Source organism: Neoarius graeffei, chromosome 2 (assembly GCF_027579695.1).
Source record: "Neoarius graeffei isolate fNeoGra1 chromosome 2, fNeoGra1.pri, whole genome shotgun sequence".
In the NCBI taxonomy this organism is placed as follows: Eukaryota; Metazoa; Chordata; class Actinopteri; order Siluriformes; family Ariidae; genus Neoarius; species Neoarius graeffei.
Window position 1 is genome coordinate 25,916,333 of NC_083570.1, and position 21,776 is coordinate 25,938,108.

Genomic DNA, 21,776 nt, shown 5'->3' on the forward strand with positions numbered 1-21,776 from the left:
AAGAAGTGAGCTCAGTGGTGAGACGGGCTCGCGCGGGATCGGCTCCTGGTCCATCAGGGACGACTTATAAGATCTACAAGAACTGCCCGCAATTGCTAAGGAGGCTGGCCTCACTCCTGTGCACATTGTGGAAGAAGAAGCAGGAACCCTGGCTGTGGACACTCGCCGAGGGACGCTTCATTCCTAAAGAGCTAAATTCATCGAGCCTTGACCAGTTCAGGGAGATTTCCCTGCTGGATGTGGAGGGGAAGGTCTTCTGGGCAATTATTGCTAGAAGGTTAACCTCGTACTTACTTAACAACGGCTACGTTGACGCAAGTGTCCAGAAAGGAGGAGTACCGGGTTACTCTGGATGCCTGGAGCACACATCGGTAATCAGCCAGATCATTAAGGAAGTGAAGAGGAATAAGAAGACCCTCTCAGTGGTCTGGCTAGATCTCGCCAAGGCTTACCCAAACATACCACACCAGCTCATCTGCAAGGCATTGGAGCATTACCAAGTACCACCAGAGGTCATCAAGCTGGTGATGTCTCATATGGACTCATTGCAGATGAGGTTTAGTAAGCAGGATTTTACCACCAAGTGGCAGAGGCTTGAAAAGGGGATCATGGCTGGCTGCACAATATTGGTTTCCCTGTTTGTGGCAGCTATGAACCTGCTACTCAAAGCAGGAGAGTCACAGTGCAAAGGACCGATAGCAGGTGATGGGACAAGGCATCCAGCCTGCAGAGCCTTCATGGGCGACATCACTGTGATGACCCCATCCATTCTCGGGACATGATGGGTCCTGAGTTCATTGGAGAAGATGGCCACCTGGGCCCGCATGCAGTTTAAGTCTGGCAAATCCAGGAGCTTGTGCCTCCTGAATGGGAGTCTGTCAGAGAACACCTTCAGCATTCAGGGGTCGGAGATTCCAACCATTCAGGATGAGCGAATCCGGTGCTTGGGGAAGAGTTATGACAGTACCCTGAAGGATAGAGAGAACTTCGAGGACACCTCAGCCCAACTAAAGGAGTGACTGAGGAGAATCGACAAGAGTTTGCTGCTGGGCAGGTTCAAGGTGTGGTGCTTCCAGCATGGCATCATACCAAGACTCCAGTGGCCATTTCTGCTTTGACTTCCCACTAACCAGGGTAGAAGCAATGGAGAGAGTCTGTAGCAGGTTTATTCGGAAATGGCTGGGTGTCCCTCCAGCGTTTTTAGCTCAGTCAACCTCTACAGCAAGTCATCAGTACTCCGTTTACCATTCTCCTCCGTCGTTGAAGAATTCAAGGCAAGGGCAGCGTGCACACTTTTACTTTCCAAGGACACAAAAGTCAGGCATGCAAGCACTGCTATCAGCTGTGGCAGGAAGTGGAAACCCCTGGAAGCGGTGAAGGAAGCAGAAGCCTACTGGAGGCATTGGGAAATCGTGGGCACTGTGTGTCGGGGATGTCTAGGGCTCGGCAACTACAGCGTCAAGAGCTGGGCGAAAAGTAGCACACCAGATAGAAGGGACTTGGTGGTGCAAAGGGTCCAGGAGACAGCCGAAGAAGACAGTCATATTAAAGCGGCGGGGCTGGGCTCCCAGGCGCATTGGATGCAGTGGGAAGAGGCGCTCGAGAGGCCACTGTCTTGGAAAGAGCTGTGGGCTACTGACCAAGGCAAGCTGAACTTCCTGCTGTGTGCTGTGGCCGATCTCCTACCCACACCAAGCAATTTGAAGATCTGGGGCAAGGAGCAGGAAGCATCCTGCAGTCAGTGTGGCGCCAGCCTCTGCACACTGAACCACATTTTGATCAGCTGCCCAAAAGCTCTCGCGGATGGGCGCTATAGGTGGAGACACGACAAAGTCCTCACCGAGGTCGCCAAGTGGGTCAAACTGCAGAGAGGCAATGTCAACAAACAGCTGCCAGTACCACCAAGATTCACAGGCTTCCATCTAGAGGGCAGCAAGGTTCCGAAGGGAAAAAGACCCAATAACCTACCATCTCTGCTGCACCGTGCAACAGATTGGGAGCTGCGCGTGGATCTCAAGAAGAAGTTGGTCTTTCCTCAGGAGGTCGTGGTAACTACCCTCTGACCGGATATGATCCTTCTTTCTAGGAGTTCAAAGTCCATCATTCTAGCCGAACTCACTGTTCCCTGGGAAGACAGGCTAGCCATATCCCACCAGGCAAAGAAGGCTAAGTACCAGGACATAGTGGAAGAGGCGAGCCTTGCCGGGTGGTATGCCACCCTCTATCCAATCGAGGTTGGCACTCGGGGTTTCCCTGCAACGTCGTTGCGCAGTTTTCTGCAGAAGATTGGGCTTGATCCCAAGCAACTGCGGAAGGCTTTCAGGGAGATAGCCACAGTAGCCGAAACCAGTTCCAGGTGGCTGTGGCTGTCAAGGAATCGTAGCTGGACCCCTTCTGCAGGTGAAGGCTAACTTAGCCTTTGCCGCCCCACTCAGGAGAGGTGTACAGGTTAAGGGGCGAAACACCTGTGACCCTGAGATGCCTGCTGAGGATGCGGAAGGGGGTCCCTAGGAACACCACAACACTCCACCAGTTCGATCTTTAACTTCCACATCCTTAGTTGCTCCTGCAGTTTCTGCTTGTAGCAAAGCATCTTTGGTGTTTATTTCATCTTAGGCCAAAAAAAAAATGTGTTTCTGGTTGCGTAGATTTCAAAACTAGGGTCGGTAGGCAGGCAATTTTTTTTTTCCAAGATGGCTGCCATAACCTATATTTAGACAGGAATAATTTCACAAAATATAATGAATTTCTTTGCAGGTCACCTGAGTTACCACCTTCTGATGAATCTGATGCAGCATGAGACACCTTTTAACATGAATTTTTCTGTAAATATAACAGTTCAATACACCATGAGAGAGAGAGAGCAGCCCCGCCCCTCTCTGCTCCCTGAGTGGAGCTCGTCGCCTTGGTAACGGTGCAGGGAAGAGACACAATATAACAAGCAAAGAGCGCTTTTTCTCAGAGTTCCCTCTCCTCGAACAACGCTGATTTACACGGAAACGAAAGGAGCTATTCACAAAATTCTTTCACATTGAGTGCTACAAGGCTCCCATGAACACAGTAATGTAATTTTTTTTTGTCCCTAGTGTAAAAAATGTGGACACTAGAGCGAGTTAAAAACAAGTGACTTTTTTCTGATTTTGCAGTAAAAGCGCTGCCACGTTTATAATGTGAGTCTATGGGAGAGCGCGGCTGTCCTCTCCTTACTTTCAGGCTTCTCATTCAAAAACTGTAAATCCTATCACTCAGGGAGACACTTGTCTTGATTCACACAATGTGGGACTACAACTTTTGAGAAAATTGTGTGTGTAGAGTGAAAATTGTGGCTGAGAAAACAGTTTAAATGAGAAAGTTAGAGCTTTTTTTTTTCAAGCTGCCTACACTCTAAACTCCTGAGCGCCACTGGTGTGTAGCGCCATAGACACCCATTATAAAGCCTGAATTTCTCCAGATTTGCTCATGGTGTTTGATCTGTGACTGATCAAAAAGTATAGAACCTAGCAAAAAAGTTGAATGCCAGATCCACACAGGAGAATTTTGTCTCCGTTTTAAAGTTTGAATCATGTGTCTAGGTGAAAGACAAAATAAGCGTTATCTCTGCTTCTGTTCCCTCCGCCGGCCCCGACACACTACTGCCTCCGCCGAGTGCGCGCGCACACCGCATGTCGGGGCCGCGGATGAGTTACTCTCCCCTGATCAACGAAGTCTGCGGGGAATTTGTGGTTATTATCGGTACAAACAGCGCGAATCACAACTTAAATGAGTGCGGTTCAGTTTGACATTATTGTCAGTCCGTTAGATAAACATTAATTTTCGATTTTAATAAAATTAAATATTTAGAGCCTGTGGGCTACAAAAATAAGTCATTAAAGTAGCCGGCTGGACTTAATTGTGTAGTCGGCTGTATGGCCGGCAGCCGGCGCTTGTGGAAAGCCCTGATTTTCCCAGTGAGTGACAAAAACTTCCGGTTCACGCGGTTGGGTTATATGTAAAAGTCGCGACTGGGGAAAAAAAAAAAAAAGTTTAGGGTCGGTCGGGTAACCGGAAACGCACACTTTTTTTTTTTTTTGGCCTTATTGTGCAAGTGCAGTTTCGTGTTACTTTCAGTGCGTGGATTTTTCTCATCTGTCCAGATATGTTACTTTGAAATGGCTGAGTGTTACAGGAAATGCATTTTTTCCCTCCTTGGTCATGCAATATAAAAGACTAAAGTGTGAAGGGTTTTAAATCTTACATTTCTCAGAATGCACTGCAGCCAGGATACATTGAGGGTTTTTTTTTTTTTTTTCCTCATACATTTGTGACTTCTTAATCTTGGAACTTCTGACTTTTAATTCTTAGATTTTCAGATTTTTTTTTCTCATAAATGTATGGTTTTCATCTTGGAAATTCTGATGTTTTTTTCTTTTCCTGAGAATATTACCCACTGCCTCAGCTCAGTTTTTTTCCTCCCTACAATGGTGCGAATACGCTGTTTGTACTTTTTGAGACCCCACCGATTTTAAAAACTTTTTTTTTAAGTAATTTTTATATACCAGATATAAGCCAATTTATACTGATCTAATTGATTTTCTTGCATCTCTAGATGTTGCACTTCACCAGTTATTATTGCACCTGGTGGTCAGAATTGGAACTGCAGGGCTTGACTAACTTTTAAACCAACTTGACTTGGGGGGCAAGTGGGGGTAAATTTCCATTTGCCCCCTATTTTGTGTGTGTGTGTATATATATATATATATATATATATATATATATATATATATATATATATATATATATAATAAAATTATAATTTTTTTTTTTTTTTAGGAAAACCATAGAATAGTTGTGAATTGCAACAAAAAATGAAGATCACATATTGAGTTGAAGTCTGTGGGTGGTAGAAATGGGCAACTGGACTTGCTTGAAGATTCTTGAAAACGTTTCACCTCTCATCCGAAAGGCTTCCTCAGTTCTGTCTGACTAATAGGGAGTATCAGATATTTATCCTCTCCTGAATCAGAATTCTGATGACCAGCTCATCTAAGGTGTCACTGAGGCATCATGTTGGTGTGGGTCACTGGAGGCTGGGTGTGAACGACGAGTCATTAGGGTGATCAAAGGATTGCCCGTTAGGGTGATCAGTGGCAAGCTGACTCTCTCTGTCCTCCTGTGAGTCACCGAAAACAGCTGGGTCCTGGCGTACACCCAGCCGTCTGGGAAGAGTGTCCAAGACCGCATTGTAGATGGTTGATAAATGATGTCTTAGACCCCCACCTCTGTTCAGTGATGGCAGTTCCAGGTTGACAAAAATGGCTTCTTTAACTCCTTGCTCATACCAACGATCCTCTCTGGCTAAAATGCGTACGTTACAATCCTGAAATGAGTGTCCTTTGTTGTTAAGATGAATATAGACAGCCGAGTCCTGGCCTGAGGAGCTGGCTCTCCTGTGTTGAGCCAAGCGCCTGTATAGCGGTTGTTTTGTTTCCCCAATATACGAGTCTGTGCAATCCTCACTGCACTGAATTGCATACACTACGGTGGGGTTTACATTAGACCGTATCAGCGGATCATCAGATTAACGTTTTTAAAACGATTAGTGTGCACACAGCAACGCCAATACACGATTCGCGTGCACATGGCAACGCCAATACACGGATACGCTCGGCTCCGCAGGCATCCTGCGCTCCAAATCACTCCGCCCTGAACAGCGAGTGCCCTCTGGAGGGTGCGCACTCCGGCCCTGCGCAGCTCACAGAGCACGCGAGTATAGCGCACGAGCAGTGATTTGGGACTGAGCCGCTGTGTGTGTGATCTCAGTGCATGTCGGGCATGCGCGTCACTTACCACTTGCAAGTGGAAGGATGGCAAGCCTAAAGACAATCATAACTACACAATGGGCAGTATTTGCAGTATTTTCATACTTTTTAATGAAAGGTGATGCAAGGCGGAAGTCCACGCCGTTTTTCAGCAGTTGCGTCACATGACCAACGCCAGTGAATCAGGAAGGTGGATGTCACAGTGACGTTGTTCAATGACGACGCCAGCTAGAGCTCAGCACAGCGTATCCGCGTATTCTCAATGTTTACACAGCACCGGACCAGACACGATTTGGATTGAATACGTGGACCCTGGCGGATTCCCGTTTCCCGGTGTTTCCAGGCGTTTTAATGTAAACGGACAGTGTATCCGCAAAGAAAACGAGACAGATACGGTCTAATGTAAACTTGGCCTACGTTGTCCTGTTTGTGTCTGGGTATTCTGAGGAAGCCTTTCGGACGAGAGGTGAAACGTTTAAAAGAATCTTCAAGCAAGTCCAGTTGCCCATTTCTACCACCCACAGTTTGCTATGACCTGGATGATTTGAGAATCTTCACAGACGAGTTGAAGTCTGGTTATTGGTTACTTTTTTTTTTACTTGTAATGGACGATGATAATTTTATCCAAAAGTTTTTCCTGCCTTAGTCGATTTATTTCCATTTCACATGTATGCAGCTGTTGTAAAGTTCAGTGTGTTTGTGTAGAACTCAGATTGTAGATTCATTACTCAATAATGTAGAAATCTATAACAAAGTTTGTATGAAGAAAACAATAGGGTGTCCAGACTTTTGAACAGTACTGTTTTATATACACTTTTTTTTTATTTTTTTTTATCATCGTTCATCTCTAGGTTTAAAAAAAAATAAAATAAAATCCTGCGCTGTCTCATGACAGACAGGATAATGTTTGAGTTTAAAATAATTGTGTAGGTTGTGGGTGTTTTAGACAAATCTGGCAACCTGTAACTGAATCAGTGCAGCCAGTCTGTCGTGGTGGGGGGGGTTAATAAACCTAGAAGTGGAGATGTATATATATTGCACAGGACTGTGTTCCTCTGATAACAGAAACAATCTGTTCTGTTCTTTCAGGATTTATCACGCATGTTGCTCCTTGTTGAGTTTATTATTTTATTTTATTTTTTTTATGCCCGAGATGTTTGAAACCAATGTGAGTTTTCTGTGTGGAATAAGGAAGCTGCTTCAGCTTTAAGAAAATCAAACGCTTTCACGAAGGCACAAACTCAAATAAGAGCAGAAAAAAAATAAAATGAGCTTCTTAAGCAAACTCTTCCATCCCCACTTCCAACTTTTGTTTTTGTAAAATACATTTTAAATACAATTGTGAATTTCTCTGGAGTTTTCAAGTTTTTTTTTTCCCTTTTTTTATTTTTAGATGTAGTTGAACTGGAAATGTTACTCAAGCACCATTTGAGCTCTAGACTGTATGCTTCATGTTATTGACTCTCATCTGCCTCCTCTAAAATCCACTAGACAGTAATTTTCCTGAGAAATTCACATTATTAATAATGACTGCATTCTGTGCTGTCATCATTTTAACCATCGCCACTTGTTTTCTAAACTGGGGGGAATAGAATTGATCCTTGTGTTCCTGTGGCTCCTGTTTCTTCTTTTGAAATGTGCAGAGGAAAAACGTGCTTAATCCGTTCTACTCTTTTAGTGGTTAGAGCTCCAACTGATCCTCATCTCTTCTTGCTGAATCACATCTTTTTGCCATTATCAATCCTCCCACATGGGCTTCTGCTTTCTTCCAATAGTCCTTCCTTTGTCAAGGTTTTATCAATACATTTCTTGCGGTGACGTGTGTGTGTGTGTGTGTGTGTGTGTGTTTGTGTGTGAGAGAGCACGTGGGAGGGTGGGTGAGCAGGTGAGCCTCTGTTCGTATGTCTGAGGGGGGAAGCTGAAGCAAATGAGAAAGATGAATAGATGCTTAGCCTGAGAGATTCTGTCTCCTTTGTCATGCAGGCAGGCATAGATGAACAGCAGGACCACGTGTTTGCAATAATGTCTTTCTCAACTAAGGCCCTGTCCACATGGCAACGGATTCAGGTGAATCTGATAAAATTTTTTATCGTTTCGGCCTGGCGTCCACACAGCACCGGCGTTTTGGGTGCCCCAAAACGATATTTTTTGAGAACGGGTTCTAGAGTGGAAAAATCTGGCAACGGCTCTGTTGCGAAGTCGCCTGGATGAGTAGAACGGATTTTTTTACGATGACGTCACAACCACATGACTAGAACAAGCAGCACTCTCGCGCGCATCATTCGTAACAACCACTGTCACTTCTGTTCACTGCTTTTTTTTAATGTACCAATCACTTTTGTATATAGTATTCTTTAGTGTGGATTTAGTAAACTGTGTGGGTGTTGTACATAGACAAGTGACTCAAACCATTTCTTGCCTGCTTTCTATTGGATAAGAATCTTTTGAAATTGTTTACACATTAACCTGACTGACCTGCCAGACAGACAATTTACACCTGCTTTGATGAACAGAAAGTACAGCCTTCCACACAAAGCAACAGTTACCTGACTATAATGGAGCCAGAAGGGAAAAGGGTCAGAAGACCCTTCAACAGACTGTTTTGTATGAACCACTGCATTGCATTCACTTTTGTATACAGCTTTTCTCTTAAGTAAACAAGTAACTGAACCATTTCTTGAATTTCTTTTTTTATTGGATAAGACTGCTTTTCAAAATGTTCACACACAATATATAAAAAGTTATATAAATTATATAAAAATGCTTTTCAAAATGTTCACACAATATATAAAAAGTTATGTAAATTATATAAAAATGCTTTTCAAAATGTTCACACAATAAGAAAATTAAGTTATATAAAACTATGCACACTAATTAATAAAACTAATTTGTACACACAGAAGGCACGATTTCCTCGCGTAGTCGCAGCCATCTTCTTCTTGTTGTGTGTTTGTTCCTGTGAGTGCTTCACACCGGGTAGAAGAAGGGGTTTATGCGCATGCGTCCTACTTCTATTGTTCTGGTGTCTCCGATGGGACCGTCTTACAGCGCACGTAGAGGTGTGGCATGTGTATTGCATCGTTTTCAGTAAGTGTTGCGTTGCCATATGTACCTGATATTTTACTGATCCGTTGCCCATGTGAACGCTATATATATATATATATATATATATATATATATATATATATATATATATATATTTTTTTTAACCCGCTAAAAAAAAAAAAATCTCGTTGCCGTTGTCGTGTGGATGTAGCCTAAGTATAGCAACCAAATGCAGCATGAGCAGGAAGCTCAGTATTGGATTGAGCTTGTCTATTGTAGATCACCAACTTAAAACACCAGAAATTGCCTTTAAATCTGAAAAAAAAAATCCCAGCTAGAGAACTGTATATTTTTTCCATGTCAAATGTAATATGATTTTAACATAAAAGCAAGAGACTGTTTAAAAATGACAAAGACTAATACTATTTTACTATAATGATATCCATATAAATATAAACTTTTGATTTAATTTAACCATCATTATTTGGCAGCTTATAAAATGGCACTTGATCCAGTGCATCCTATTATGTAGCATTTTATTTATCTTTTATATCACACACTGACAGTTATTTTTGTGCACAACTTAATCAGTATGCAATATACAAGATCGAGGTCATGAAATTGTGACGTTGGGGGTAGGGGATATAATCTGTTTTGTCGTATGTTTAATTCCTGAGTTTGATTTGTCGAATTGATGAAATAATGGTATTGTTTTTGTTACTATGAGGGATGTCAACATGTGGCCTGTGGTCCAGAACTGGCCCAATGAAGGTTTTCTGCCTTTTCATCCCAAATTAACAATTATATTGGCAATGGTTTATACACTGGTAAAAGTTTTCGGAGATGGGAAAGTTGGCAAACTGCACTTTTGTTCTATTACTTTCAATGTAGTGCACCTCACGTCAAGTCTGTTAGCCCATTTCACTTGATGTTAAGACCTTAGCTGCTAAGGTTGACTGTAGGATATTGGTTTCTAATGGCCTGAGAGTCCTTAGGCTACATCCACACGACAACGGCAACGAGATGTTATTTAAAAATATATCGCGTCCAAATGGGCAACGATCAGTAAAATATCAGGTCCATATGGCAACGCTTGCTGAAAACGATGCAATACACATGCCACACCTCTAGGGGCGCTGTAAGACGGTCCCTTCGGAGACACCAGAACAATAGAAGAAGTAAGGACGCATGCGCATAAACTATTATGCGCGAGACTTCATATTAGCCACAAAGTCAGGAAAATCTGTTTGTAAAATTACATTATAATGACCAAATACAATGAAAAGTATTTTTCCAGTCTCACCTGTGAAAGGTAATCCCATGTGATCTCGTTTGGACGGCAAACCTGTTGGTACAGTTAAACGCAGCTAATCTTTATTCTCCGCTTTGACCTATCCAATATGGCGGCGAGGATGACGTATGATTCTACGCGGAAGGCGGCGTCTTTAATGGTCCGGAATAAATTGAATACTACACGTTGATGGATTAATTTGTTGTTTCTCACCTGTGAAAGGTAATCCCATGTGATCTCGTTTGGATGGTAAACCTGTTGGTACAGTTAAAGGCAGCGCATGAATCTTTATTCTCCGCTTTGACCTATCCAATATGGCGGCGAGGATGACGTATGATTCTACGCGGAAGGCGGCGTCTTTAATGGTCCGGAATAAATTGAATGCTACACGTTGATGGATTAATTTGCTCCTCTACGCCCTTTTTGAGGAATGTATTGTAGGACTAAAACCAACATCTGAAGAGGTGAGATCGCTCTTTTTTTTTTTTTTTTTTTTTTCCCTATTTTTGCTGGCAGGATTGACTCTGCCCTAAGGGCAGAGTCTCTCTCTCTCTCTCTCTCTCTCTCACTTTGCACCATTACACAATAAATATTCACAGTGAAAATATTTTGTAAGCGCGTTTCATGAACGAAGTTATAGGATTTGTTGACAACTCGCATCGCAATGAGAAGATCATTGGCACTACTGGTGTTAAGAATCAGACCATTTCATAAATGAATATTTTGCTGTAGAGCTGCAGTGTTTGTACAATTGCATGTTTTTGCTTCACTATTACTGTCACTATTCTGCTTCTTGCATTACTACTGTGAACTAACACTGAACATAATAATAATAATAATAATATCCAAGCTCATGTTTCACTCTCATTAGTGCTCTGTAAGGCTTTTTCCTGGTGATATCCTGGTGATATTCGTTACACTTCTACCCGGCGTGAAGCACTGTCATGTGGTTGTGACGTCATCGTAAACAAATCCGTTCTACTCATCCAAACGACTTCACAACGGCAACGTTGCCAGATCTTTCCACTCTGGAACCCGTTCTCAAAAAGATTGCGTTTTGGGCACCCAAAACACCGGTGCCGTGTGGACGCCAGGCCTAAATGATAAGCAATTGTATCGGAGTCACCTGAATCCGTTGCCGTGTGGACAGGGCCTTAATGTGCCTTTTTAGTAAACTACTAGCGAGTCAGTTATGGGCCTCCATCTGCTCACATTTCCATAAAGACCTGATTGCTGGAGCGTTGCAGAGATTATAGTGCTTCTGGAACATTCTCCTGTTCTCCTCAGGAATTCCAACAGAATAAGTACTTGGGGACCCTCCAGGCTAAAGCTTTTGCTCAATTTGTCTTGGCTGCAACTCTTGGAAGACATGTTTGAACTATTCTATTTAGGAATAATCGAAGTCACTGTGGTGCTGAAAACACTTTCCCCAGATCTGTAGCTCATGAAGAAAATCCTTTCCTTCAAGGTTTTAAACGTGTATCAAGGATGTTCAGTGGAACAGGATACACCTCGGGTTCAGTGCAAAAGGTTTGTGTTTGTGTCACGGGGCAGAATAACTCACTGGTTGGCAAGAAGTACTGTATCTATCTGCCCTCTTCCGCATACATGAGCCCATGATTGTTTAGTGTTGCTGTGATTGGCATAGAGAGAGTGCATGACATCCCTTCCATCCAGAGAGCATGAATTATTTTTGCTCTCTTGGACTCCTAATGGATGGCTAAATATGTTTGAATATGGGAACATGGGATATCGGATTTTATTCTGTCCACATTCGCTGGATATGAGCAGTCGCAAGCTCTGATTGGCTACTCTACTACTAAGCTATCAGCTCATATACCATGAGTAGAGAAAAACAAAATGGCGGAGTGTGTTGCTGAACCAACCGAGGACGAAATAAAAACTCTGCTTGAAAATAAATCCCTCAAAAATACAAAAAAAAAGCAACAAAATATGGAATAAAAGCATTTGATGGTAAGATTTTTTTTCAAGGAATAATAATAATAATAATAATAATTATTATTATTATAGCATTTGTCATAAATTGCTATTGTCATTTCGCCAGTTCGTTTACATTCTAAGCGAAAATGATTGTCAGACGTTTTGGATAGTTTTTATTTATCAAATTTGCTAAAAATAAAAATGCTCCATTTCTCAAAATCCAGTGAATCTGAATAAAAGTTATTCCATTTAATTTCATCGTTTATGGCTTATAGCCAACTCTGTGCTAAGCGCCTCGTCGGCTATCAGTTTATGTACAACTTGATTTCCTGGAATAACTGTTAAATATTCGGAGTGGCTGGGTAAAGTGTATTTTTACGTTTAATGGCTTCTCAATTAGTTTGAGCGTTACTAATACAACACGCTTCTCATATATGATGATAAAATGAAATTTCTATTTTTCACTTTTGCCCTCAGGGTTCCTCTGAAAGTGGAGCAAGCAAATAATGCACGTGATGCATTAGCAAAGGCCATTTACAGCCATCTCTTCGATCATGTGGTCACCAGAGTCAATCAGTGCTTCCCTTTTGACTCCTCGGCTAATTTCATTGGCGTGCTGGACATCGCCGGCTTCGGTGAGTGTGTGTGGGGCAGAGGTGGACAGTAACGAAGTACATTTTCTTGAGTACTGTACTTAAGTACACTTTTTGAGTATCTGTACTTTAGTTTTTTTTTTTGTAAACTTATGACTAACTTCACTACATTTGAAAGGCAAATATCGTACTTTCCACTCCACTTCTATCAAGGTACTCGTTACTATGAGGATATTTTTTTCCTTTTCTTTTCTGAAACATGATTGTTTTTTTCACAGGTGACACTGAGACAGCCTATCAGTAATCACTAGGGTCACGTCCATAGACTGTATAATATCAAGTTCAATGATTTGTCAACAGCATTATGTGAACATGATCAGTTGATGACAGAATGGAAGGAGGCGGTTCTTCTGGAGAATGCACGCACTCGTGGCTATAGCTAGAACCCATGTTTGTTTTCTGAAAGGAATAAAGATTTTCATTTTAAATGTTTTTGCTTTTGTTTGCTGAAAACGAACCACATCACGGCCTACAAAAAGTCGCCGTCCAACCTGCAGAAGCATATTGAGGTATATAAACGTTTTATTCCAAGAGAAAGCTTGCAATAAAGTTGTCTGTGCTTTTAGAGCTAGCGATAACGTTGCAATAGCTATGCAGTCTGGTCAGTCAAATGACTTTCTATGGATTTGCCCGCCAAGTTGCCGTAGCCTTGTCCACGGCTAATGTTAACACATAGCTAGTTAACTTGGATACTGTTATGCCGCTTTTCCACTACCAACGCGGCTGAGTTGGGCTGAGCCATGCCGTGCTGAGTCGAGCTGAGCGGGGCTGTTGGAGTTGCATTTCGACTACAACCGCGCTGAACCGTGCTGGCTGGAAGTGGGTGGACACATTGGGTGGAGTTAGCGAAAGTGGGTGGATGTCAGGTGATGTCGTTAGGCGGCGCAAACAGTGACATCAGTGAGCTTTTAAGCGGTAGTCTCACAACCAAGAGTAAACAATAAACATGGAGGACATGGAGTCGTTAGTGTTGCTGGTCTTGGTGCTGTGGCTTGTTGTCACCGACAACGCCAACAGATACTGGCAAGAGCGTATAGATGAGGCGAGGCGCATAAGGCTTCATAATTCTCGTAGTTCGTAATTCTCCTTCTTCCGGGTTTACGGTGTTTACAGATCCCAGCATGCTCGCGGGGCATGTGTGGGCATGTGAGGACACTCCTCCTCACCAATCAGTGCACAGGGGAGTGTCTGCTCATGCCCCTAGCCTCACTCAGCTCGGTTTGGCTTGCTTCAGCCCCACTCCAAAACCGTGCGAGTTTTGGGGGCTGAGCAGGGCTGAAGCGAGCTGAGTCGTGCTGTTCTTCAGTAGTCGAAACGTGAGCCGTGTCGGGCTGAAGTGAGCTGAAGCGAGCTGAAGTGAGCTGAAAAAGGGTAGTGGAAAAGGGCCATTAGTTAGCATGTAAAAACAAATGGAGTTACGCTAACATGAATAACGTTAATTTATTAACGTAAATGCTTTCAGAAATGTTTTTTAACAATCTTGCGAAATAAACAAAATATAGAAATCTTTCTTTTCTAGTAACGTTGGCTACCCTATATGATTTTGAGTTTGAAAAGCGTTTGCTAGCATGTCAGGTGGAGCGTCACTGACTAACTAGCTTAATTTTAAACCACCATGAAGTCATAGCATGCGTTCATTTTGTGAATTCACATTTCTGTCTTTGGTAATGTTAACATTGCAGCTTTTGTGACCTTGCACAATTACTATAGCTACTATGTATTTTTTACTGGTAGCCAAAGAGGAAAAACTAGCTAACATCTTATTGATGATTCTGACACTGCCAGAGCTGTATCAGAACATTTACCATGCTGCTTTGTGGACCATGGATCTTTTTTGTCAATTCAGTTGTTTCATTTTTTAATGTTCTACCAGCTGTTTATTCTACAGGTTCTACAAGTTAGTCAGTAAATCCAGTAGGTTGCTTCAGAGGCATTAGGTTTTGTAAGCATTATGGCAATAATACAGCGATGCGTTGACAGCAAATGTACTTTTAATACTTAAGTATTTTTAAAAGCAAGTACTTCAGTACTTAAGTAAAAATTTGACTGTACAACTTTCACTTGTATCAGAGTAACATTTGACCAGCAGGATCTGTACTTTGACTTAAGTAATGAAGTTGGGTACTTTATTCACCTCTGGTGTGTGGTCATTTCCTCACCAAGACTCGTAGTAAGGCAGAGAAATAATTTCCTAGTGTAACACACTTGGCATTTAATGAGACTCACTCCAGCATTAAACACATCTCCTCTTCTTTTCCCTTTCATTCTCTGTTTCTCATCCTTCTTTCATCTCTTCTTTTTCCTCTACCCTCTCTTTCTGTGACCTCTGCACATCATTTGTCCTTTCTTCTCTTGCTTTATCTCTTCTCAATTCTCAATTTTTTATCCTCTCTCTCGCTGTCTCTCGCTCTCTGTTTTACTCAGAGTATTTTGAGCACAACAGTTTTGAGCAGTTCTGCATCAACTACTGTAACGAGAAGCTGCAGCAGTTCTTCAATGAGCGCATCCTCAAAGAGGTAAGGGGACCCCCCCCCCCCCAAAAAAAAAAAAAATTGAGATCAAATAGTAATAAAGAGAAACGACAGTCCATCATTACCTGAAGACATGAAGTGTCCTATTATTTATTTATTTATTTATTTATTTATTTTTAATTAATAAAAACTAAAGGGGGGAAAAACATTTTATTAGAAGGTGACTGGTACAGTATATTTTCGAAAACAGCCACAAGTATGGAAACCTTAATCTGTTTAGTCTGATGATGATTATTCCTGAAAATGTATGATTATTTATGAATATTAATCATCTGTAAGTAACAAAGTAAAATAACCCACCCCATTTTCTCCGCACTTCAGTTTTATTCAGTTCCCACTCACCAACAAGCTTTTCACAAGGTCACAGGATGGTATAACTCGCTTAGAGGAAAGCGCTATCTGCTCACACACACACACACACACACACACACGCGCGCGATCTCAAGTGCCACAAATAACTAGTGTCGTTGTGATTGACGGGGACAGAGGGTATGCCATCCCAACAGTTTAATAATGTAATTGACCTTAAATATGACTGAATAATCCATTTTTAATACTGTGTAGTTTGTATAATATGATTAGATGGACACAGTGTGCACCCCTATACGGTCTGATGAACAGAGCTGATTTGTAAAAACTAATTTTAGAAGCAGGCTTTAATCAAGGTGTCACTCTTCATCCACCATGAACGCCCGACGTCACACCCTGCGAGTTCTTTTTTCCATAAGAATCACAGCTGCAGTGTACATGGCAGCATTTGGATTATCACCTGAATGTTGTGCGCATCATTACACTCCTGCTCACATGGAATAAAGGTGACCCGTTATACCCCTTTTCCACATGTTTACACAGTTCCCTGAGGTCTTAATGAAATGTCTGGCACATGCTTTAGTTAAAATGCCACAAGTATAAAGCACAACAGCTCCCTTCTTGCCCTGTCTAAACAGCCCTGTTCAAAACGGCGGAGTTGAATGCCTGTTCCTTTAACTGAAATCGACCCACTGCTCACCCCACCCCCATCTTCTCTTAGCCAATCAGGTAGCACTTTCCTCATGAATATTAATTCACAAAGGCAGTTCTCAACCCGTGAGAGGAGATACGTATTTTTTCTGGAATAGGCTGAACATAAGAAACTGACTGGATTGCCTTAATTCAGAGTTTGTGCATTGGTAGGCACTCCACGTACTCAAATATATGCACAAGCACTGAAAATGTGAGTTTTTCATATGTTGCCTTTAAACGGAAAACCCCCCCAGCAAACATTTTTTCGTGTGGATGGGAATTTTTTGATTTCCTTGATCAGAAATGAAATACATTTTTTCATTTAGTAGCAAAGTAAAAAAAAAATAAATAAATTTTCGTAAGTTTTTTTTTTTTTTTCTACAGGTAGACGGAATACATATACACCAAACAAAAAACAACCCATAGACCTTCAGTTTATGCAGAGAAATGATGCATAATGATGTATTTTTAAGGCACTCGCTGATGTGTGTTCAATCTGTTTGACTTCCAGGAGCAGGAGCTGTATCAGAAAGAGGGACTGGGAGTGAATGAGGTGAAATACGTTGACAATCAAGATTGTATAGGTGTGTATCTTTGGAACGCGCATGCATGCACACCAGTATTTGGGTAATGAAATAAAGATCAGTTCAGAGGGGTAGGGATATATATAATTATTTTTATTTATTTATTTATTTATTTATTTTTGTCTTGGTACTCACTGGGGCCCCTCCATCCCAGTCAGGCATCAATTCACTGTCAGCATCTAGTATTTATTTATTTATTTATTTATTTATTTTTTAAATCAAACACTGCCTTCATCCTCCTGCTTTTCTGAGTCTGTCCTCTACTATCCATCGTCCTGTAGTGTCTGTTCCGAAATTCATTTTCTCTTACTATTGTCCTTAGTTATGTGGAGAAAATGCTAGCACACTGATTGATCCAGAAAGTTATGGATTCAACTCATGTGCTTTGTATCCTAGTGTGTTATCCTTCAAGAGATTTATCACTTGTCTGTTTTGAATAATGGCCACGTACTTGGACTGAGTGGGCTGTTTTACGGATGTGTAATTTGAAAAAGCAAGCTGTCTATTGACATACGAGGTGCTTGGTGCTTTTGTCACATAAGGAGAAACTTGCGTGGTTTGATTCCAATTAGTGCATGTTTTGTTTTTGTTTTTTTTTAAATCAGGTTGTCACTGCTTCTTCTTTCCTTCAGGTTGTCTATTTAAGATTCTTGCAATATTGCAAGAACTAGTGTTTGAATTAATTGAAATAAGGTTAAGGTTACACAGCACAATTGTAGCTAAATGCACAAAAAAAAAATCCTGGAATTTGAAGTATTTTTCTAATATTAATATTCACCAGACAGCATGTTCAACCCGGAACTTCCCTGTTTGTGAGGTTTCCAAGTAAAACTGTAAAATGTTAAGGATTTATTCACAGTGATAAATGCACTTACCAGCTCTGTCTGTTTAAACTTTCTGCTGTTGTCATGATTATTGTCATGAGCTTTGTCTCAAATCAAAAACTCTGGCCTTACTTTTAAAAGTATTAGCTAATCTAGAAAATCCTGAACACTGGTACATAAAAACAGATTTCTGTAGGTTTGAAAGTGATATGAAGGGTTAAAAAAAACCCACTAACTAATAGGAAAATTGGTTAATATTAGTACATAATAATAATCTAGATTAGGACACAAGTATGCGATTTGAGGTGTTTTAGTGGAGGTCGATGGATGGGAATGGTATGGTCAGGATGGTTGAGAAGGCTACAGTAACATGCATCCTATTCATTTAAACATGTCTGAATATTAGCTCAAAAAATACAATTTTGATATTACTAATAATGTATCAATTTGTAAAATAAGTAAAGGAAACTGAAGGGACTGAGTTTCTCTCATGACCCTATTGAAATCAAGTGACCCCATGTGGGTAGTTTAGGACCTGCTGATCTAGATGTCAGGTATTTGAATATTTTTGCCATTATGCACACGTTGTTATTTGTGTGTTTTTCAGACCTGGTAGAGTCAAAACTCGTGGGCATCTTGGACATTTTGGATGAAGAAAACCGTCTACCTCAGCCAAGCGATCAGCACTTTACTGAAACCGTCCACAGCAAGCACAAAAATCACTTCCGCTTAAGTGTGAGTGTGTGTTTGTTGAACACACATGCACATTATACACAGGAACCGGAACTAAATAATCTTGGCTTGAATTTTTTTTAAGGACAGGGAGCTGGAAATATCATGTATGAATGTAGAAGAAGAAGCAGCCTCTATTTTTGTCTCATGCACACTCAAGCACAGTGAAATTCCTCCTCTGCACACACCCACACCCAGAGCAGTGGTCAGCTATGTTAAAGCAGTTGGAGGTTAGGTGCCTGACTCAAGAGCACTTTAGCCATGATGCAGAAAGTGCTGTTCATTCACTCAACTCCCCTCACATCTTTCTTGCCGGGAATTGAACTATCGACCCTTTGGGCCCAAGACTGCTTCTCTAACCTTCAGATCATAGCTGCCCTGCATAACTGTGCCTGTGAATGAACATGCAGTGATTTTAAATGCTAACCTGCTGTCTGAATTCATAGGTTCCCAGGAAGTCGAAGCTTACAGTGCACAGGAACGTGAGGGATGATGAAGGGTTCATCATCAGACATTTTGCAGGAGCTGTGTGTTACGAGACGGTATGCATGCACTCGCGCACTCATGCCACATCATGCTTTTTATATCATCCGTTTATAGTTACATTTAATGTTGCGGATCAAATTTCTGTTCTCGTTTACATTTTAGCAGTTATAAACTCTATTTCTCTCTACGTCTTTTTAGAAATTTTCATGCTACTAAGTACCGTAACTGTCTTTTTACAAAGCACTCACACTGAAGGCTCTTTCCAAAAAAAAAGTGTTAAATATCCCCTCACAGAAAACTTCACAATATCAATAATTATAGTTTTGTGGCCGAGATTATTTGGATCATATATCATGTCTGCCAAATCTCTGTGAATTCCTGCTTATTAATGAGTGAATTAATATATTATAAATGTGATTTGCCTTGCGAAACTGTTGGTACATTAAAATTACTCAACACCTACTGACCAATCAGATCTGAGAATTGAAGCGCTCTGAGATATATATATATATATATATATATATATATATATATATATATATATATATATATCCCGGTATGCGGTATCACATCCTTAAGTTGGAGGATTTTGCTTTCACATTCCTTTAGCAGTCTAGTAACCTTTCATATTTTTTTATACTAGATATGTATATATCGTGCGACAATAAATCGCAATACAAATTTATGATCATTCAAATCAATTAAATAAAAAAATTAATTGCGATCGTTATCAGGCTGTGTAATTGCTTAGTTTTTCCTGGCAGTAATTGCTTTGTTTAGACAGCAAAATACACTCACCGGCCACTTTATTAGGAACTTGTTCCTGATTCTAAGATTCCTGTTCTTGGCTGCAGGAGTGGAACTCAATGTGCTCTTCTGCTGTTGCATGCTGAGATGCTTTTCTGCTCACCACAGTCGTAAAGAGTTACTATGAGTTACTATATCCTTCCTGGCAGCTCAAACCAATCCGGCCATTTTCCTCTGACCTCTCATTAGCAAGGCGTTTATTTCTACCCACAGAACTGTCGCTGACTCACTTGATGTTTTTTGTTTTTCGCACCATTCTGTGTAAACTCTAAAGGTGTGTGTGTGTGTGTGTGTGAGAAAACCCCAGGAGATCAGCAGTTTCTGAAATACTCAAACCAGTCCATCTGGCACCAACACCCATTCCACAGTGAAAGTCACAAAAATCACAATTTTTTCCGTTCTGATGTTTGAAGTGATCGTTAACTGAAGCTCTTGATTTGTATCTGCATGATTTTATGCATTATGCTGCTATCAAGGGATTGGCTGATTAGATAACTGCATAAAACAGCAGGTGTATGGGTGTTCCTAATAAAGTGGCTGGTGAGTGTATAATGGCAAAATAATGTTAAATGGTGGGAATGCACATGTCTTCATTCTAGGTGGAAGCAACACAGCTCTAATGCCACAAAAACACACAACACGTAGCTAAAATGGGAGAAACACGGCCAAACCAAAACCTCCCTCATAGGGAGAGGCGCTATCTGAAGACCTGAGATTGAGTGGCCCTCACTGTTGCAGGTGCCCATGATTGAATAACTTGGAGGAGGAAACTGTTTATATCATGCAACATCAAACCTGCTCACCAGCAGTGGAAATTGACGTTAAATGGATAGCGAGAGAGAGACAAAGAATAGGAAAATAAATGTTGCTTCTTTTTTTTCCTTTGTTAATAAAATTTTCTTAATTAAAAATATTTTTTGAAAAAATTAAGCGTGAACCCAGCATTATGAATCAAATCAAATCATGAATTGGGTGACTCATTACATGCCTATTTTCTGCTGTATATTTCCTCAATATGTACGTACTTCTCTCTAGGGCTTCGTCTGATCTCAACTGCTTTTTAAACTAATGTGGAAAACCACTGAATGTAATGTTGTGTTGGGAGTTCAAATAAATCGATTTGATTTTTTTTTCACCTGCTTTCTAGTGACAGTTTATTTCTTCTTGTCTCAGAGCATGTTTGTGGAGAAGAACAACGACGCCCTGCACATGTCCTTGGGGAGTCTCATTAGCGAGTCAAAGGATCGGTTTATACGCGAGCTCTTTGAGAACTCCAACAGTTCCAAAGACATCAAGCAGAAAGCAGGAAAGCTCAGCTTCATCAGCGTGGGCAACAAATTCAAGGTTAGCTTAAAAAAAAAAAATTCATACATGTGGTGCTTTTGTTTATTTACATGCAAGATTATGTACTATATATTGAGGGAAGATTGTCATAATTAATATAGCGCTACTGGAGTTTTACAGAATTTTATAGAGTACATAGAATATTAAAACCAATGCCATAGATATTTCATCAGTTTCAGTTATGTAATCTTGAATCGAGTACGCAGTAAAAAAAAAAAATCTGTTGTACTATGGAATTATGTACTCATGAGTATATCAGTAATGGGACACCTCAGAGACAGTACCAAGTTCAGAATAGTCAACTAACCCAAAATACCAGAACAGAACTGGAATCTCATGGGATACAGCAAGAAATATCACATGAATGGGAGGATTTTACCTTCATACAAGAGGTCAGCTATGAAGCTGGCAGGGACAAAAACCACATTCGTTAACATGAATATAGTAGGTATAACTGCACTATGCTGGAAAGTCTGCACACTCCTTTCACCTTCTCCACGTTTTATTACATTACAGACTTATTCTACAATAGACTTAGTTCGTTTTTTTGTCACAAAATTCTACGCAAAATAGCCCATAATGACAACATGAAAGCAAGTTTTTAGAAAATATGTAATTTTATTTTACTGACAAAAATAGGTCATTTAGGGGTTACATATCTATACACACCCTTAGCCTAATACTTGGTTGATGCAGCTTTGGCAGCAATTACAGCTTCAAGGTGTCTTGGGAAAGAAG

The 21,776-nt window shown here is 40.9% G+C and overlaps 1 protein-coding gene across 5 annotated transcripts in view; it reads left to right on the forward strand.

Annotated features, from left to right (window-relative positions):
* Positions 1–21,776, forward strand: part of myo6a (myosin VIa) — a 249,236-nt gene that overhangs the window by 121,904 nt on the left and 105,556 nt on the right. For all 5 annotated transcript variants that reach the window (XM_060914031.1, XM_060914027.1, XM_060914026.1 and 2 more), the window contains 6 exons: positions 12,553–12,710; positions 15,153–15,244; positions 16,773–16,845; positions 18,277–18,404; positions 18,848–18,943; positions 20,868–21,038. In XM_060914031.1, coding sequence (XP_060770014.1) covers positions 12,553–12,710; positions 15,153–15,244; positions 16,773–16,845; positions 18,277–18,404; positions 18,848–18,943; positions 20,868–21,038 — 718 coding nt within the window. The remainder of the gene's footprint in view (positions 1–12,552; positions 12,711–15,152; positions 15,245–16,772; positions 16,846–18,276; positions 18,405–18,847; positions 18,944–20,867; positions 21,039–21,776) is intronic.